Genomic DNA, 21,074 nt, shown 5'->3' with positions numbered 1-21,074 from the left:
ATAAGAACAGATGCTCCAGAATAGTTATTACATGGGGAATGCATGAAGCTATTAAAACAGGCATGTCAGGAGCGGTGAAAGGTCCTCTTTAAACACTAAGTCCAAAAATGTGTTCAGACACACACATAAAAAGATTAGATTAGATTATAGTGTATTATACATTTTTTTTACTTTTGCACGCTGCCCAGCACCCTGAATCATGGGTTCTTTGTCTCAGAGAACCCCCTTAAGTGCAAAACTGAACTTTTATTGTAAAAATTTCTGTAGATTCCCATAGGCACACACATTTGTGCATTCCTTATGTATAAATCCTTTTGTCAAAGTCTCTCCTGTCACTTTCTAGTGGACAGGCCTGCTGTACCGGCAGAGAAGGATCCAAGCATACAGAGACGCAAGTGGGACTGTGCGTCTCCAAGGTTTGGATGACTGCGTTATTTAAAGGGATTCTGTCATCAGATTTGAGGCCTATAACCTAAACATATGGCCAGGTCCCTACTAATACCCTGAATCCAAAACTGACCTTATTAAATGTGCCTGTGGCTCTATTATCATATATAACAGGTTTATATAAACTGTCACTCACGTCCCAAATCTGTCCAAGGGGACGTCTCATGATGCAGGGGGCCCGGCTGCAGCCATCTCTTTTCGGTGCCCAGCGCCGCCTTCCGACTAGAAATCGCCGCCCTCCCTTTCAATAGAGCCGCCTACCTCATGTCATCGCCGCCTCTCTAACCTCAGTGCCGCCTCCGAAATCGTCCGCTCTCCTCAGCCAGATCCCGCGCGTGCGCACTAGGTATAACCTGATGCGCCCGTGCGGCCTCGTTGAGCGAAGTGCGCATGCGCCGTCCGGCGCACTTCGCTCAAACCTGCCTTGACCGCCCTATTGCAGCCATCCTCTCACAGCCGCACGGGATCTGGCTGAGGGGGCGGACGATTTCGGAGGCGGTGCTGAGGTGAGGGAGGCGGCGATGATGTGAGGTAGACGGCTCTATTAAAAGGGAAGGCGGCGATTTCTAGTCGGAAGGCAGCGCTGGGCACCGAAAGGAGATGGCTGCAGCCGGGCTCCCTGCATGATGAGACGTCCCCTTGGACACATTTGGTACGTGAGTGACAGGTTATAAAAACCTGTTTTATATGCTAATAGAGCCACAGGCACATTTAATAAGGACAGTTTCGGATTCAGGGTATTAGTAGGGACCTGGCCATATGTTTAGGTTATAGGCCTCAAATCTGATGACAGAATCCCTTTAAGGGTGTCTAAAATACCTTCATTATTTGCCTACCCCATGCACATGAAGCGTTAATGTTGTTTCCTGTCTATATGGGTGTCTAAACTGCAGATTTGATCTTTTATTTTTCTGAATACATCTTTTCCAGTGAAAGGGACTTGTATATTTGTTGTTTTAGAAGAGGCTGAACTGACATTTGTTCAAACAAAAACTGCAAATTCTACATTCTGCCAAGGGACTCTGTGCTTGTAGTATTTTTCCTATAAATTCTGTTATGTACTCAGACAAATATCTATTTTATGAGCAAAAGAAAAAGGTGAAAACTGATGGCATTAGTTTGCAGTCCTCGCTTTTATTCCTGTATTTTACATTTCTGTACAAGTATGAAGTGCTTATTGAACACTGAACTTTACTCAGCCAGAGGAGAACTACCTTATTGGCACCATTATGGTGGACAGAGGCATACGGTGCTTTCAGAAAAATTAGATGTCAGAGGATCCTATCACTTTGACCATGAACTACCAGCAATATAACATGAATGGGTCTAGTATGAAACTAGTAGGGAAAAGATGGATTGACCTCTGGATAAGCAACACTGGAAGTTTCTGGCTGCGTCTTATCTCGCAATTAATACATACAAAGAACATAACAGAGTTTGCTAGCATGAACTTCGTGGGGGAACCGTTTTCTGACATCAATATACCCTTCTCTTATTGAGGCAAACTGTTTAAAAGAGCATCTGTCAGCATGATCAACCCTATTAAACCGGGCATACTGCCTGTTAGGGTTGATCATATTAAGTTGAATGATCCCTTAGTAGTCCAAATCTGCAGCCCTGTTTTAGAGAAATGTGCGGTTTATTCAATATGCTAATTAGGTGTTCGAAGCACTGAGGGGCAGGCCTAGCTCCTTGGAGAACCACTTCATCACCACCTTTCTCCCTTAGCCTCTTCCCCCTCTTCTTCAGTGACAGGGCCAGGCATCCTCACTGTTTTCCGGCATGGCTCTGTAATTCTGGAACATTTGGTGACACTGCACATTCACCGGTGAATGTTGAATCAGGCGAATGCACAGTTTGGATCTCAGCCTCTAAGTACGCTTTCCCTGATGCTGAGATCTGATCTGCACATGCATCAGTGAATGCTTCTGGATTAGAGGTCTAGGCAGAAAGTCAGTAAAGATGCCTGGCGCTGTTACTCAAGAGGAGGAAAAGTACTGTGGGGGAACGGTGGCGGTAAAGTAAGTGCTCCGAGAGACTAGGCCTGCCCCTCATGCTCTGAACATCTAATTAGCATAATAAATACAGTAATTTTCTCTATAACAGGGCAGCAAATTTGAACTACTGACGGGATGATTTAACTCAGCATGATCAACTATAACAGACAGTATACCTGGTTTAATAGGGTTGATCATGGTGACAGACACTCGTTTGCCTCAATAAGAGAAGGGTATATTGATGTCATAAAAGGGTTCCCCTACTTGGGACTCCTTCTTTTTTCCCTAGAGCAGAAAGGAGCTAGCAAGTAGTATACTCTAGCAGACCTGATGGCCTACCGGAAAGGGTCAACCATACCTTCCCCAGATTGGCAGCCATTAGATAATCACTGGGCTGGCTTCATTTGAAAACTCGATTGCCATAAGACAACCTCTTTATGTAACTAATATTTCAATTGATGAGTGGATAAAAATCTTCCCAACTTGCAAACATATCGAAATTAGACATTTCTTCTCTGCGTGCGTGCAGGCATATTGATCCTCGAAGTTTAGTCCAACATGAAACTTAGGTACCGTAAGTGCCGTGAAAGGCAACTCTTCCCATCACCAAGACATACCAATTGGGATCTAGGAATCAGAGATGTATACTAGTGTGGTCCTCACAATCTAACACTACTGGCCTTGTGTCTGTAGAACTGTCGCACAGGTGGACATACACATTAGATACAATCGCAGAATGACCAATAATCTGGTGAATGATTGATTTGCTGATGCAACCATACGCATTTTAGTCCATATTGGCTCTTACAGATGTTCAAACTAATCATACATGTTCAGTGACACTAGGTAAGAGGAGAACAATCTTACTGGGAACGCTTTGGGAATATTCTTTCATGGAAAGATCGTTTGTGGACTAGTAGTAGGCAAATATGGCTGACCACCTGTCATCGTTTGACTAAACTAATTCTTCATTGTTAAATTTCACCAGATAAACAATTGTTAAGGTTGAAATAGTCTGTTGTGAACAACTTTAGACTAACGTGTATGGCCAGGGTCACTCTTTAACCCAGATCTACTATTTTGTAATGAAAATCTCCAGCACTTATAACACGTTTCGGCCTGTGCAGTTAAGGAAGGCTGGGATGGGCTGAAACGCGTCCTGAAAATTGTGTGCCGTATGGCGTGAAATAAAGCAAAGTTAGAAGTACAAGAGCAAGTACTGAGGATTTTCTCTATATCGGCTACTGGGATTTGCCTGCCCACGTGCACCACGTACTACATGGATCAAATGCCGTCCAAAACTTTACTTCTCTACTATTTTATAATGTTGCAGCATTCACCAGTGACCACCTTGCCACCTCTATATTTTTTCATTAGGTATAGAGAAGGTTCTCCATTGTAAGGACCTTGCAAACAGCAGTACGAACCTCAGCTTCCTCGATGACTATGAACGTAGCTTACAGGGAAAATCTTTCAAAACCTAAATTTTCAAGTTGGGGCAGTGTTCGATTTTTAACTTACTCAGGGTTATTTCTGCAGGCATTGTGGTCTGCTTTGGCCAGGACTGAATATCAAGTGTTTGGGAAGTCTCCTTATACTCCCTGTTCTTGCTGTCATTAGTATGGCTGACAACAATGTAGGTGAGAGGGAGGATTCACTATATGGGCCCTGCTGGCAGACAAATGAGTGATAGAGGGAACCCAACCAATACTGCACGCTGATAAAGCCTCCTAATGTGCACAGCTCCCTACATCAATATAAGAATAATTAGGAGATATGTATTTGAAGCTTTTCCCCCGTAGTAACCGATTTCACCTTTCTGTAATTTACGCCTGACAATAATAATCCTGAAACATACTGGCCAAGTCTTAAATAACTGTGTCCATTGCTTTGTGCTCGAAATTGCTGTCTGTCCGAAATCAAACGTTGACAGCACATGCCGTCCAGAGGTGTGCTTACACAGGCATAAAATGTCAGGCTTTCTTTTCAAGCGCTATTGTAGCAGTATGGTAGAAGAAATTTGTCTGATAAAAAGATGCCTTGGTTCAGACTGATCTCATCAAATAATCCACATGGTGACTTTCCAGAATTTGGAAAATATTGCCTGTCCTGTATTGAAATGGGGTATTCCCATCTGGACATTTATGACATATTGATAGGATTTTGCCATGAATGTCTCATAGGTGTCGTCCGCTGGGACCCGCTAATGTGGGTCCTATCACTTCTATGGGACTTCTGAAAATATCCGAGCACGATCAGGTGTGCTCAGCTGTTTTCAGAAGTCCCTTAGCAGTGGGTACAGTAAGCTCACATGTTCTTCATTCACTGTGGAGCCCCACTCTTAAAGGGACCCGGTCACCGGGATTTTGTGTACAGAGCTGAGGACATGGGTTGCTAGATGGCCGCTAGCACATCTACAATACCCAGTCCCCATAGCTCTGTGTGCTTTTATTGTGTAAAAAAAAGATTTGATACATATGCAAATTAACCTGAGATGAGTCCTGTACATGAGATGAGTCAGGGACAGGACTCATCTCAGGTTAATTTACATATGTATCAAATTGTTTTTTTTACACAATAAAAGCACACAGAGCTATGGGGACTGGATATTGCGGATGTGCTAGTGGCCATCTAGCAACCCATGTCCTCAGCTCTATACACAAAATCCCAGTGACAGGTTCCCTTTAAGAGATCAGCAGGTCTCGGAGGAGGGACCTGCATCTATCGGACGTTTATAGCGTATCCTATCAATATGGTAGCACTATTAAATGGGTTATGACATAACTGATGTAAAAAATGAAAATCATATAGTACATGACAACCTCTTTCTAACAAAGCTAGAACCAGCCCTGTACCTGACATGGATCCAGAGATCTCCCCGTTCATTGCTCCAATTGCTCTGCTAGATTCTCTTGAGACTGGCAGCTCAGGCGGTGTGCCCTTTCTCTGTAACTGTCAAAGCGTTAACCATAAAACCAGCTGGTGGTAGGTGAAGGATGGAACTGAGCACGTGTGACCACTTCAGCCGATGGATGTGTACATTAATATACAGCTTAGTGGGGCTATTATAATGAAATAAAGAGAATATCTCACAACTGGAGAAGTAAATTACAATAGTAACTAGTTTGTCATGCTGAATTATATTAAAATAACACCCAGGCAGCGCCCCCCTGATTTTAGCATCGGAGCAGGGCAAGGCTGGACGGAGGCTTTCTCCCGGCAATGTGTTCAGTGACATCACCGCCTCTGATGGGCTGTTTTACAGGCTAGGGCGGCGCTAAAGCCCGCCCATCAGTGCCAGTGAAGTCACTGACCTCCATGCTGGGCGGAAGCCTCCGCCTGGCAGCCCTATGGAGAGCCCAGTACATCACCGGATCTCCTGAAAATGCCTTTGCCGTGCGCAATTCAGCGCAGGGTAAAGGAGAGCATCGGAGCTGCCTGGGTGAAAATATGGGAATGTCCGGGTTTAGCACTGAACCCGGACAACCCCTTTAAAGGTGGCCAAACCCCTTTAACTTGTAAAAGACACTTTTTTTTTTTTTTTTTTTTCAGTCGCTGGTTTGAACAAAGTATTGCGTTCTGGGTGCATGTAGTTAATAATCTGTTAAATCATAAAATTACAAACATTAGTATGTACAATACCCTATTAAAGGATAGGATTGTGGAACATCTAAAATCCCATGGATTGCAAGATGAAAAACAACATGGGTTTACTTCAGGGAGATCATGTCAAACAAATCTTATAGATTTTTTTGACTGGGTGAATAAAATAATAGACGGTGGAGGTGCAGTAGACATCGCATATCTAGATTTTAGTAAGGCTTTTGACATTGTCCCACATAGAAGACTTATCAATAAACTGCAGTCATTGAGCATGGACTCCCATATTGTTGAGTGGATTAGGCAGTGGCTGAGTGACAGACAACAGAGGGTGGTAGTCAATGGAGAACATTCAAAACAAGGTCATGTTACCAGTGGGGTTCCACAGGGATCTGTACTGGGACCAATTTTGTTTAATATCTTCATAAGTGATATTGCAAAAGGCCTCGCTGGTAAGGTTTGTCTTTTTGCTGATGACACAAAGATATGTAACAGGGTTGATGTTCCTGGTGGGAAACGCCAAATGGAAAAGGATTTAGGAAAACTAGAAGAATGGTCAGAACTCTGGAAACTGAAATTTAATGTGGATAAGTGCAAGATAATGCACCTGGGGCGTAAAAACCCAAGGGCAGAATATAGAATATTTGACACAGTCCTGACCTCAGTATCTGAGGAAAGGGATTTAGGAGTAATTATTTCAGAAGACTTAAAGGTGGGAAGACAATGTAATAGAGCAGCACGAAATGCCAGCAGAATGCTTGGATGTATAGGGAGAGGTATAAGCAGTAGAAAGAGTGAAGTGCTTATGCCGCTGTACAGAACACTGGTGAGACCTCACTTGGAGTATTGTGCGCAGTACTGGAGGCCATATCTCCAGAAGGATATAGATACTCTAGAGAGAGTTCAGAGAAGAGCTACTAAACTAGTACATGGATTGCAGGATAAAACTTACCAGGAAAGGTTAAAGGACCTTAATATGTATAGCTTGGAAGAAAGAAGAGACAGAGGGGATATGATAGAAACTTTTAAATACATAAAGGGAATCAACTCGGTAAAGGAAGAGAGCATATTTAAAAGAAGAAAAACTACCACAAGAAGACACAGTTTTAAATTAGAGGGGCAAAGGTTTAAAAGTAATATAAGGAAGTATTACTTTACTGAGAGAGTAGTGGATGCATGGAATAGCCTTCCTGCAGAAGTCGTAGCTGCAAATACAGTGAGGGGGTTTAAGCATGCATGGGATAGGCATAAGGCCATCCTTCATATAAGATAGGGCCGGGGGCTATCCATAGTATTCAGTATATTGGGCAGACTAGATGGGCCAAATGGTTCTTATCTGCCGACACATTCTATGTTTCTATGTTTCTATGCTGTTTTATAGTTAAATTGTTGGGGGGTTTTCAGCAATACTAAATTTGATGCATCCAGTTTCATAGTTATTGACACATGAGGATAACTCCCCTTCAAACCTGAAATGCAGGCGTGTGTGGAACCTGTCAGGAGGTTCCTGATATCCTGACCACTGGCACCATGATCCATAATATAGGGACCGCCCTCCTCTGCTAGGCAACTCTTTGTTGGCTTCCCCACACCCGACTTGTCCCTAAAATACCCCTATGCAACTTGGAATATACATGTTTGTCGACAAAAATCATATATTTTTGGTATGTCAAAGACACACATGAGAAAATATTTTTAGTAGAAATTAAAGAGTTTTTCAAGATTTTTGATAACTGGGAACAGAGAAGGGGGCTGTATAAAATAAAATCTTACCTTTCAATGTCCCGTGACTCTATAACCTGGCAGCAGTGGTCACGTAAATGGTAATGGCTTGTGACCATTGCAGGCCCATGCGGACTGATTGGGCAAGAATGTTTTTTGTTATTTTTTATTAAAAGAAAAAGATATAAAAAAGAAACTTAGAAACTGTTGCTTGCACGCTGATACTGGTACATGAATAAATAAGTAAGATAATGGCCTTTATTGGATTAGTTGACCTGTTGTCAGGTCATTGTAATTTATGGCCCAACAACGATCTGAAAAGCGCCACAGCTCTTCATTTTAATGATCAGTTTAGGCCTCAATGCTTTAAAAAAAGGTCATCAGATCATTAAGATTCTGACATCCAGTCACCCGAAGCTATACAGTGGATGGACTTGGAAGCAGAAGGTTCTGTCCAGTGTGTACTGGTCGTGCTGGGGTGCTGCAGCTCAGCTCTTAGTCTACAGTATACCAGCACCAGAAACTACACAGTAGATGGAGCCTCCTGATGCCCTATAGCTAAGTCCCAGAAAACCCATTTAAAGTGTAAATGTAATTTCAAGAAGTTTTGGCATGTCAAAAGTTTTGATCAGTGGGAGTCTGGGTGCTGAGAATCTCACAATTGCTACGACGAGGGGGCAGAAACTGCCTCTCCTTGATGGTGCATCCTTACCTGGAGGACGCACCTGTATTGTATTTTATATTATGTAGTACCATTTGGGGAATTTTTAATTTATTAAAGGAGTTATCCCATGATTACCGTCAAAAATAAAAAATCTGACCTCATATAGTACATGACGATCTCTTTTTAACAAAGAGAACATTAGAACCAGCCCTGTACCATGAATCCAGCAGTCTTCCCATTTGCTCTGCTGGATTTATTTTAAGCTGGCAGCTTGGGGGCATGTCCTTGCTCAAAGAGCATCTCCGGTAACTGTCCCCGCCTCTAACTTACATTATGGCTGGTGGCAGTTGAAGGATGGAACTGAGCATGTGCGACCCCCTCCAGTGAGGAGGACAGAAAGATGAAGAAAAGAGCAAGCAGCAGGTGGCACTATATAGATCCATTTTATTGGCTCTACTAAGTTCTAATTACATGTAAGTACAAACGTATTCAGATGCAGGTTTGAAAAATGTAGAATATTTTTTTATGGGACAACCCCTTTAAGGTTCTTTTTGGTGACGAGTTTTCAACTAGAAAACATTTTAACAACATACTTGAGCACATTAAAAAGAGAACTCATTCCAGTATGAAAGTTTTGACATTCTTGAAATATATTTATTGAGCTGGCTGGAATGATAGAAGTCTACTTATTTTGCTACTTTCCTTGTAGCAGATGCTCATACATATTCATTCTGAAAATTTCTGCATTGAGCACACGAGCTCAAAAGTTGTTATTTTTTATTTTATTAAAGTGGTAGAGTTTGAAAAGACGAGATTTTTCTACTTGCTGTGGAGAAGGTTGGCGTAGGTTTAATAAACTGTGATTGTTTTGCAAGCTTTGTATACTCGTACTGTCGCACAGCAACCAACTCGTAGCAACCTACATAGGCAGAATATCTGAAAGTGACCATGTAGAGAAATGGTAAGTCCTTAACATTTCAGTGCGGTTCCTGAAGTACAGATGAAGCAGAGTTAACAGTCACAGTCATAACGCGTTAACTAGTGTGACTGTTAACTCTGCTACATCTGTACATTTACTGTAAGGCATAGCTGGTAAACTGGTACATGACCACAATGAGACTGCCAGATTCCTACCAGAGCAGTGATCACTGCACTAACTGCATGCATTTAGTTTTAGCATATCTATTTACTGCTGCAGTTTTGTCGTGTATTCTATGGGGGGCCTGAGTTTAGGTTGTTAGTTGGTGAGCTGCATACTCTACACTGAAGACATCATATAGAGTTCTGTTTACTATAAGAATCCATCTAATGTCTTTGATACTGATTTTTTAACCTTTTCAGGTTCTAGCCTATTTTTATTTCTTTGTTTAAATTTTTTCTTCTTGTCTTCAAGAGCCATAACTTTTCTATTTTTCAATTCACATAGCCATATGAGGGCTTATTTTCACAGATCAAGTTCCACATGGGTATTTGGGTTTTGTTTTTTTACAGCGGTCACTGTTTGCAAAAATTACATAACGAGTTTGTGTTTACCCAGTTGTACTGGTGCAGTTTTTATATGGCTAAATTTCCTGAAAGCAAAGACAAAGACAATGTAAGTTAGTGCCTCACAAGGATTTCTGTAATGGTTTTACTCACTTTTGAGGGCAACAGTAACCCATGTGGCTCCTAGTATTATCCCTCCCCATGAGGCGCCCAGCATTCACTTTATCCATATAGCTCCTAGCATTCTTGCTCCTCATTTTGCCCCTAGCATTCTCTTTCCCTATATGGCTTCTTTTATTCTCCCTCCCCATGTGGCTCCTAACATTCTTCCTCTCCTTGTAGCTATTAACATTCTCCTCCCCCATGTGGCTCCAAGCTTCTCCCTTCTCATGTAGCTCCTAGAATTCTCCTTCCCCGTGTGGTTCCTAGCATATTCTCCCTTCCCATGTGGTTACTAGCATATTCTCCTTCCTCATTTGGCTCCTTACAATTCTCCCTTCCCATTTTGACTTCTAAAATTCTCTTTCTCCATGTGGCTCCTAGCATGCTCCTTATCCATGTGTATCTTAGATTTCTCCTGCACTATGTAGCTCTTGGCATTCTGCTTCCTCATGTGGCTCTTAGCATTCTCATTCCTCATGTGGCTCTTAGCATTCTCATTCCTCATGTGGCTCTTAGCATTCTCATTCCTCATGTGGCTCTTAGCATTCTCATTCCTCATGTGGCTCTTAGCATTCTGATTCCTCATGTTGCTCTTAGCATTCTCATTTCTCATGTGGCTCTTAGCATTCTCATTCCTCATGTGGCTCTTAACATTCTCATTCTTCATGTGGCTCTTAGCATTATCATTCCTCATGTGGCTCTTAGCATTCTCCTTCCTCATGTGGCTCTTAGCATTATCATTCCTCATGTGGCTCTTAGCATTTCCATTCCTCATGTGGCTCTTGGCATTGTCATTCCTCATGTGGCTCTTAGCATTGTCATTCCTCATGTGGCTCTTAGCATTGTCATTCCTCATGTGGCACTTAGCATTATCATTCCTCATGTGGCATTTAGCATTTCCATCCCTCATGTGGTTCTTAGCATTCTCATTCTTCATGTGGCTCTTAGCATTCTCATTCCTCATGTGGCTCTTAGCATTCTCATTCCTCATGTGGCTCTTAGCATTGTCATTCCTCATGTGGCACTTAGCACTATCATTCCTCATGTGGCATTTAGCATTTCCATCCCTCATGTGGTTCTTAGCATTCTCATTCTTCATGTGGCTTTTAGCATTCTCATTCTTCATGTGGCTCTTAGCATTCTTATTCTTCATGCCACCCCTAGGCGTTTCCTTTCCTCTCTTACATGATCTGTCCACATACTTCACCTAGCACAGTCCTTCTTACAATATGGTTTAGTTTTAGCTGTGATCACTGTAGTTACTAGCACCACCATATTGTAATATTTAATAGATGTTGTGTAATGATAGGTTTGATGCTATATCAGGGCTGCTCCTACGACAGTGCCATTTAGTTTTTTTTTATAAAACTGCTTTTATTTCTTTGTGGTACTTCATCCCCATTTATTATAGCCTCTTTATGTTCCACAGTAAATGAAACTGAGGAAAGATGTGTGTTGCTATTGACATTAGAATGTGTGCAGTGTAGTTAATTAGATCTATTTATAAGATACGGTGTGATACAAATGAACATATGTCTTTTCACAGCAGTGAATTCCACCACTCTGTTTCTCTGCTACACCTCTTTATCTGAAAACTGTGCAAAAACATACGGGTAGTTCATTTAGGTAATGATTTAAAACAAATCAAACACAAGTTCTCCAGGGGCTATCAGAAATCCAGACAAAGCCCCAAAATATGTCAGGCCTGTAAAAAAAAAAAAATATGTAATGGGCTAGTCTCACACTAGTTTTACAGCTCTCCGGCAGGCTGGTACGGCAGAGAACAGCCTGACAGAGCTCTCTGGGTACAGTATAGCCGGATGTTACTGCCTGCCTGCTGGCCCCTCATTGACTATAATGGGATCCAGCAGAGATCCGGGTGGCACCCAGCAAATATGCCAGAAATGGCCGAACAGAAAATGTTGCTGGCGGACAGACGATAACATCTGGCTCTGGCCGGCTGTTTTCTGCCGAAACAGCCTGCTGGAGAGCTCTGACACAAATGTGAAAGAAGTCGCTGTTTCAGGCCGACTGATCACTTCCTGATCTCCTTCAGGCATTTGTATGGACCACACTTCAGTGAAGTTGTCCATAGTGGCATAAGGTCATGTGGCTATTGTTTTACTTCAGTAGGTTCGAACTCATTTGTTGAAAGGGCTTTTCTGGATTATGGGGGAGATTTATCTTCCACATCCACTGGTTTTCAACCAACCAGCGATTTTTCTATTTTTGCATTTTTGTGTTTCACTCCCTGCCTTCCCAGTCATATCTTTTTTCATTTTTCCATTCACATAGACAATTGAGGGCTTGTTGCGGGACATGCTGTACTTTCTGATAGAACTATTTATTATTTCATACAACATAGTGGAAAGCTGAAAAATTGGAAAAAAAAAACACAATTCTGCCATAGTTTTATAGGTTTCATGCTCTCTATGTGGTAAAACTGACCCATGACCTTCATTCTCCAGGTTAGTATGATTATAGCGATACCGCATTTATATAGTTTTTTCTGTCTTTTAATACTAATTTATTTTTTTTTATTTCTTCTTTTCATCACCATATTTTGACCCCATAACTTTTTAATAGTTACCATGTAAGGGCTCATTTTTGCAGGATTTTTATTCTGGAGAATAGGGGAGTGGTTTAATATATATATATATATATATATATATATATATATATATATATATATATATTAAAAAACAGTTTTTTTTCTACTTTCTTTTAGGCTTCCAGGATTGCCACTTATTGCTGTATATCAATGGAAATAAATCCATTGACAAATAGAAGTATATTGCAATGTAGTGCTGCCACCTGCAGGCTTACATTGGAATATACCTTTGAAAGGCATCGGAGCCTCAGCAGGCCCTGGCCGTTCACAGGCAACGGACGCCAATCCGATGACGTGGTCACATGGCCATCTGACGGGTTAAATGCCTGTGATCGGCATTACCACCAGTCACAGACATTAGCCCCAGTTGTCTGCTGTATAACACAGAGAGTCAGTGGCTATGGCGCCCGCTGCTCTTGCGTGCGGACGCCATCTTTAAAGACCTGACTTCCGCTGAGGGTGGGAAGATGTTAAACACTATTGTGATTAAATTTTGTCGCAATTGGCCTTTTTTTATACTGCCCTTGCTGCTTTCCAAAAAGGGAGTGTAGCGAGGATGGGCAGGCCATGAGACCCAGAACATTTATCATCATTTACACCAGTTTTATGATGAAATCTACACTGATGAAAATTTCAATCACACGATTAGACTGCTGGAGTTTGCATTTAACTTATGATCAGGCATGCATCTTGTCTTAAATTAAGTGCATCCTCCTGGAAGTGCATGGGATATCAAGACCTGTGTATCACTCACCAGTCTTCATATATCTCCCACTATGTTTAGATTGTGATATATATATATATATATATATATATATATATATATATATATATATATTTGACTTTTTATTTTTAAATTATTTTTAGTTAAAATTAAACCCATTTGATTCACGGACTTGTATCAGGTTTCTTATAGTAATGCCATTTGGCATCTGAATTTCTTTTAAATCAAGTAAAAGTCATTCAATTATGGTCGGCAGAAAACGCCTTTCCCTCACGTTCTTTGGGGAGGTCATTAAGTTGCATTTGACACGGCTTCTTGTGGTGAGAATAAAAGAAGCTGCGTCAGTGTAGAATATAATTACCCTTTAGGGGCTTTTTGTCAGTCCCCAGGCTGCAAAACTCTTGCATAAAACCTGTTGCTTTTAAGGAGGCACACATGTAATACTCCTGATTTCTTTCTTTTATGCTCAATATTGCGATATTATAGGAGATATATTAGTTTCTGTAAAGCACAATGCAAGCCAAACCTAAAAGTTATAAAAGATACCATGAAACAATTGTAGATTTTGTCATTTTGTATTATCCGAGTATAAATGGTTTATCTGAGTGTACATTTTTCCCTTTCCCTGTGCTTCCCCTGCCAGGCCTTGCAACGTACTGTAATGTAAGTGCAATGTGCTTGCTCTACTTTTTGGGTCTCGCTTCGGAGATAGGGAGAATGGTCACGTGACTGTGCCCTCAGTGGAAAGTAGACTTTGGCCTCTTTCACACGATCGTTGTGTGCACCCGTGGCCGTTGTGCCGTTTTCCGTTTTTTTTCGCGGACCCCATGACTTTCAATGGGTCCGTGGAAAAAACGGAAAATGCACCGTTTTGCAGCCGCATCCGAGATCCGTGTTTCCTGGCCGTGAAAAAAAATGACCTGTCCTATTTTTTTCACGGCCAACGGTTCACGGACCTATTCAAGTCAATGGGTCCGTGAAAGAACACGGATGCACACAAGATTGGCATCCGTGTCCGTGATCCGTGGCCGTAGGTTAGTTTTTATACAGACGGATCCGAAGATCCGTCTGCATAAAAGCTTTTTCATAGCTGAGTTTTCACTTCGTGAAAACTCAGAACCGACAGTATATTCTAACACAGAAGCGTTCCCATGGTGATGGGGACGCTTCTAGTTAGAATACACTACAAACTGTGTACAAGACTGCCCCCTGCTGCCTGGCAGCACCCGATCTCTTACAGGGGGCCGTGATCAGCACAATTAACCCCTTCAGGTGCTGCACCTGAATGGGTTAATTATACTATCATATCCCCCTGTAAGAGATCAGGGCTGCCAGGCAGCAGGGGGCAGACCCTCCCCCCCTGCCCAGTTTGAATATCATTGGTGGCCAGTGCGGCCCCCCCCCTCTATTGTAATAATAGGTTGGTGGCCAGTGCGGCCCCCCCCTCCCTCTATTGTAATTATTCGTTGGTGGCACAGTGTGCGCCCCCCCCCCCCTCCCTCTATTGTAATAATTCGTTGGTGGCACAGTGTGCGCCCCCCATCGGCCCCCCCTCCCTCTATAGCATTAACAACATTGTTGGCCAGTGTGCGGCCTCCCATCTCCCCCCCCCCCATCATTGGTGGCAGCGGAGTTCCTATCGGAGTCCCAGTTTAATCGCTGGGGCTCCGATCGGTAACCATGGCAACCAGGACGCTACTACAGTCCCGGTTGCCATGGTTACTTAGCAATAGTACAATAGTAGAAGATTCATACTTACCTGCTGGTGGCTGCTGCGATGTTCGTGTCCGGCCGGGAGCTCCACCTACTGGTAAGTGACAGGGTCTGTGCGGCGCATTGCTAAATGAACTGTCACTTACCAGTAGGAGGAGCTCCCGGCCGGACACGAACATCGCAGCTCCCAGGTAAGTATGAATCTTTTACTATTGTACTATTGCTAGTAACCCGCTGCCACCAATGATCGGGGGGGGAGATGGGAGGCCGCACACTGGCCACCAATGTTGTTAATGCTATAGAGGGAGGGGGGGCCGATGGGGGGCGCACACTGTGCCACCAACGATTTATTACAATAGAGGGAGGAAGGGGGGGGGGCGCACACTGTGCCACCAACGATTTATTACAATAGAGGGAGGAAGGGGGGGGCGCCCACTGTGCCACCAACGAATTATTACAATAGAGGGAGGAAGGGGGGGGGCCGCACTGGCCACCAATGATATTCAAACTGGGGAGGGGGGGGGTCTTCCCCCTGCTGCCTGGCAGCCCTGATCTCTTACAGGGGGATATGATAGTACAATTAACCCCTTCAGGTGCGGCACCTGAGGGGTTAATTGTGCTGATCACGGCCCCCTGTAAGAGATCGGATACTGCTAGGCAGCAGGGGGCAGTCATGTACACAGTTTGTAGTATATTCTAACTAGAAGCGTCCCCATCACCATGGGAACGCCTCTGTGTTAGAATATACTGTCGGAAATGAGGTTTCACGATCTAACTCATATCCGACAGTATATTCTAACATAGAGGCGTTCCCATGGTGATGGGGACGCTTCAAGTTAAAATATACCATCGGATTGGAGAAAACTCCGATCCGATGGTATAAAAGGGACTCCAGACTTTACATTGAAAGTCAATGGGGACGGATCCGTTTGAAATGGCACCATATTGTGTCAACGTCAAACGGATCCGTCCCCATTGACTTGCATTGTAATTCAGGACGGATCCGTTTGGCTCCGCACGGCCAGGCGGACACCAAAACGACTTTTTTTTCATGTCCGAGGATCCTCCAAAAATCAAGGAAGACCCACGGACGAAAAAACGGTCACGGATCACGGAAAAACGGGACCCCGTTTTGCGGACCGTGAAAATATACTGTCGTGTGCAATAAGCCTTTCTCTAATGTCACAACCAGGCCTCCATGATGCCCTTCGTCAGAATAGTCATGATGTCAGACCTGTGTGATCTGGTTCCACAAGCAGAGTAGGCGGAGTCATATTGAGGCTGTGTGGGCGGAGACATTAGGAGGAGGCCTCAAGGGGATGACAGAAGATGTAGTGGGCAGAGTTTTTGGCCCAGGGAAGGGTGTAGTGGCATTTACATTTCTGGCTGATCTTCTTTCACACAGCCGAATGGGAGGTGTTAGGCTAGGTTCACACCTGAGCGTTTTACAGCGCGTTCCTACGCGCTGTAAAACGCTCAACAGGCAAAAACCAATGTTTCCCTATGGGCATGGTTCTCACCTGAGCGTTTTACAGCACGTACGAACGCGATGTAAAACGCCCTACGCCCCAAGAAGTAGCTTCTTTGGGGCATATTGTCGCGCGTATTGTGGCAGTTTTTCATTGGATGCCTCTGTGGTTAATCACACAAACGCGCGTACTATGCGCATTTCCAAAAATACAAAAACGCCCCAAAATACGCCTCAAAAACTCCCAATAAAAACGCCTGTAAAAAGCGCTTATCGAATACGCTCAGGTGTGAACCCAGCCTTATGGCTACAGATCTTCTACGTCCACAACCTGGAAGTTTGGGTTGTAAAGAATGGAGCACAGCAGGAGTATGGAGATTAAATTGTACAGTCGTGGCCAAAAGTTTTGAGAATTACATAAATATTGGAAATTGGAAAAGTTGCTGCTTAAGTTTTCATAATAGCAATTTGCATATACTCCAGAATGTTATGAAGAGTGATCAGATTAATTGCATAGTCCTTCTTTGCCATGAAAATTAACTTAATCCCAAAAAAAACTTTCCACTGCATTTCATTGCGGTCATTAAAGGACCTGCTGAGATCATTTCAGTAATCGTCTTGTTAACTCAGGTGAGAATGTTGATGAGCACAAGGCTGGAGATCATTATGTCAGGCTGATTGGCTTAAAATGGCAGACCTAACATGTTAAAAGGAGGGTGATGCTTGAAATCATTGTTGTTCCATTGTTAACCATGGTGACCTGCAAAGAAACGCGTGCAGCCATCATTGTGTTGCATAAAAATGGCTTCACAGGCAAGGATATTGTGGCTACTAAGATTGCACCTCAATCAACAATTTATAGGATCATCAAGAACTTCAAGGAAAGAGGTTCAATTCTTGTTAGGCTACTTTCACACTAGCGTTCGGGGCTCCGCTTGTGAGTTCCGTTTGAAGGCTCTCACAAGCGGCCCCGAACGGATCCGTACTGCCCCAATGCATTCTGAGTGGATGCGGATCCGCTCAGAATGCATCAGTTTGGCACCGTTTGGCCTCCGCTCCGCTCAGCAGGCGGACACCCGAACGCAGCTTGCAGCGTTTTCGTGTCCGCCTGGCCGTGCGGAGCCAAACGGATCCGTCCAGACTTACAATGCAAGTCAATGGGGACGGATCCGTTTGACATTGACACAATATGGTGCAATTTCAAACGGATCCGTCCCCCATTGACTTGCATTGTAAGTCTGGACGGATCCGTTTGGCTCCGCACGGCCAGGCGGACACGAAAACGCTGCAAGCTGCGTTCGGGTGTCCGCCTGCTGACAATGTAAAGTCAGGATTATACCATCAGATCGGAGTTTTCTCCAATCCGATGGTATATTTTAACTTGAAGCGTCCCCATCACCATGGGAACGCCTCTATGTTAGAATATACCATCGGATTTGAGTTACATCGTGAAACTCAAATCCGACAGTATATTCTAACACAGAGGCGTTCCCATGGTGATGGGGACGCTTCAAGTTAGAATATACTGAGAACTGTGTACATGACTGCCCCCTGCTGCCTGGCAGGTGCTGCCAGGCAGCAGGGGGCAGACCCCCCCCTTCTGTATTTAACTTATTGCTGGCCAGTGCGGGCCCCCCCTCCCTCCCCAGTATTAATTGTAACCAGTGCGGCCCCCCTCCCTCTATATTCATCGGTGGCCAGTGCGGATATTAAATATGAGCAGTGCGGTCTCCCCCTCCCTCCCTCCCCAGTATTAAATAGGAGCAGTGCGGTCTCCCCCTCCCTCCCTCCCCAGTATTAAATATGAGCAGTGCGGTCTCCCCCTCCCTCCCTCCCCAGTATTAAATATGAGCAGTGCGGTCTCCCCCTCCCTCCCTCCCCAGTATTAAATATGAGCAGTGCGGTCTCCCCCTCCCTCCCTCCCTCCCTCCCTCCCCAGTATTAAATATGAGCAGTGCGGTCTCCCCCTCCCTCCCTCCCCAGTATTAAATATGAGCAGTGCGGCCTCCCCCTCCCTCTATTCATTGGTGGCCAGTGCGGATTCAAAGTATTGTGATCAGTGCGGCCTCTCCTCTCTAACCCTCCCCACCCCCCCACCCCTTCCCCATCATTGGTGGCAGCGGAGAGTACCGATCGGAGTCCCAGTTTAAATCGCTGGGGCTCCGATCGGTTACCATGGCAGCCAAGACGCTATTGCAGTCTTGGCTGCCATGGTTAATTAGCAACAAATAGCAGCATTATACTTACCTGAAGAGCTGCGATCTATGTGACCGGCCGGGAGCTCCTCCTACTGGTAAGTGACAGGTCTATAGGCAATGCGCCGCACAGACCTTTCACTTACCAGTAGGAGGAGCTCCCGGCCGGTCACAGACATCGCAGCTCTTCAGGTAAGTATAATGATTCTATTTGTTGCTAAGTAACCATGGCAGCCAAGACTGCAATAGCGTCTTGGCTGCCATGGTAACCGATCGGAGCCCCAGCGATTTAAACTGGGACTCCGATCGGTACTCTCCGCTGCCACCAATGATGGGGGGGGGGGGGGGAGAGAGGAGAGGCCGCACTGATCACAATACTTTGAATCCGCACTGGCCACCAATGAATAGAGGGAGGGGGAGGCCGCACTGCTCATATTTAATACTGGGGAGGGAGGGAGGGGGAGACCGCACTGCTCATATTTAATACTGGGGAGGGAGGGAGGGGGAGGCCGCACTGCTCATATTTAATACTGGGGAGGGAGGGGGAGACCGCACTGCTCATATTTAATACTGGGGAGGGAGGGAGGGGGAGACCGCACTGCTCATATTTAATATCCGCACTGGCCACCGATGAATATAGAGGGAGGGGGGCCGCACTGGTTACAATTAATACTGGGGAGGGAGGCGGGGCCGCACTGGCCACCAATAAGTTAAATACAGGAGGGGGGAGGGTCTGCCCCCTGCTGCCTGGCAGCCCTGATCTCTTACAGGGGGATATGATAGTACAATTAACCCATTCAGGTGCAGCACCTGAAGGGGTTAATTGTGCTGATCACGGCCCCCTGTAAGAGATCGGGTGCTGCCAGGCAGCAGGGGGCAGTCATGTACACAGTTCTCAGTATATTCTAACTTGAAGCGTCCCCATCACCATGGGAACGCTTCTGTGTTTAGAATATACTGTCGGATCTGAGTTTTCCGAAGTGAAAAATCAGATCTGAAATAAACTGTTATGCAAACGGATCCGTTCTGAACGGATGCAAGCGTTTGCATTATAGGAGCGGATCCGTCTGATGAAACATCAGACGGACCCGCTCCGAACGCTAGTGTGAAAGTAGCCTTAAGAAGGCTTCAGGGCGTCCAAGAAAGTCCAGCAAGCGCCAGGATCGTCTCCTAAAGAGGATTAAGCTGCGGGATCGGAGTGCCACCAGTGCAGAGTTTGCTCAGGAATGGCAGCAGGCAGGTGTAAGGGGCATCTGCCCGCACAGTGAGGCAAAGACTTTTGGAAGATGGCCTGGTGTCAAGAAGGGCAGCAAAGAAGCCACTTCTCTCCAAAAAAAACATCAGGGACAGATTGATCTTCTGCAGAAAGTATGGTGAATGGACTACTGAGGACTGGGGCAAAGTCTTATTCTCCGATGAAGCCTCTTCCCGATTGTTTGGGGCATCTGGAAAAAGGCTTGTCCGGAGAAGAAAAGGTGAGCGCTACCATCAGTCCTGTGTCATGCCAACAGTAAAGCATCCTGAGACCATTCATGTGTGGGTTTGCTTCTCATCCAAGGGAGTGGGCTCACTCACAATTTTGCCCAAAAACACAGCCATGAATAAAGAATGGTACCAAAACACCCTCCAACAGAAACTTCTTCCAACAATCCAACAACAGTTTGGTGAAGAACAATGCATTTTCCAGCACGATGGAGCACCGTGCCATAAGGCAAAAGTGATAACTAAGTGGCTCGGGGACCAAAACGTTGACATTTTGGGTCCATGGCCTGGAAACTCCCCAATCTTAATCCCATTGAGAACTTGTGGTCAATCCTCAAGAGGCGGGTGGAGAAACAAAAACCCACTAATTCTGACAAACTCCAAGAAGTGATTATGAAAGAATGGGTTGCTTTCAGTCAGGAATTGGCCCAGAAGTTGATTGAGAGCATGCCCAGTCGAATTGCAGAGGTCCTGAAAAAGAAGGGCCAACACTGCAAATACTGACTCTTCGCATAAATGTCATGTAATTGTCGATAAAAGCCTTTGAAACGTATGAATCGCGTGTAATTATATTTCACTACATCACAGAAACAACTGAAACAAAGACCTAAAAGCAGTTTAGCAGCAAACTTTGTGAAAACTAATATTTGTGTCATTCTCAAAACTTTTGGCCACGACTGTAGACTCAGGAAAAGTTGACAGGTATACTATTATGCTCTGTAGGACACTAGACAAGGTTTACACGAATAAATGACATTTTTTAGGAGCCTGCAAGTATCCTTACTGACAAATGTATCAGGCTCA

At 44.4% G+C, this 21,074-nt stretch overlaps 2 protein-coding genes across 5 annotated transcripts in view; one reads left to right on the top strand and one right to left on the bottom strand.

The window, feature by feature from the left end:
* Positions 1-21,074, top strand: part of RFX3 (regulatory factor X3) — a 232,629-nt gene that overhangs the window by 38,774 nt on the left and 172,781 nt on the right. The window lies entirely within an intron of this gene.
* Positions 10,400-11,230, bottom strand: LOC120990874 (insoluble matrix shell protein 4-like). Its single transcript, XM_040419757.1, has one exon. It carries the CDS (start codon positions 11,228-11,230, stop codon positions 10,400-10,402), a length of 831 nt encoding a protein of 276 aa, XP_040275691.1.

The sequence above is a fragment of the Bufo bufo genome, chromosome 2, assembly GCF_905171765.1.
Source record: "Bufo bufo chromosome 2, aBufBuf1.1, whole genome shotgun sequence".
NCBI lineage: Eukaryota > Metazoa > Chordata > Amphibia > Anura > Bufonidae > Bufo > Bufo bufo.
The sequence above is the reverse complement of the archived record's forward strand: the minus strand, read 5'-3'. Positions and strand labels throughout refer to the sequence as shown.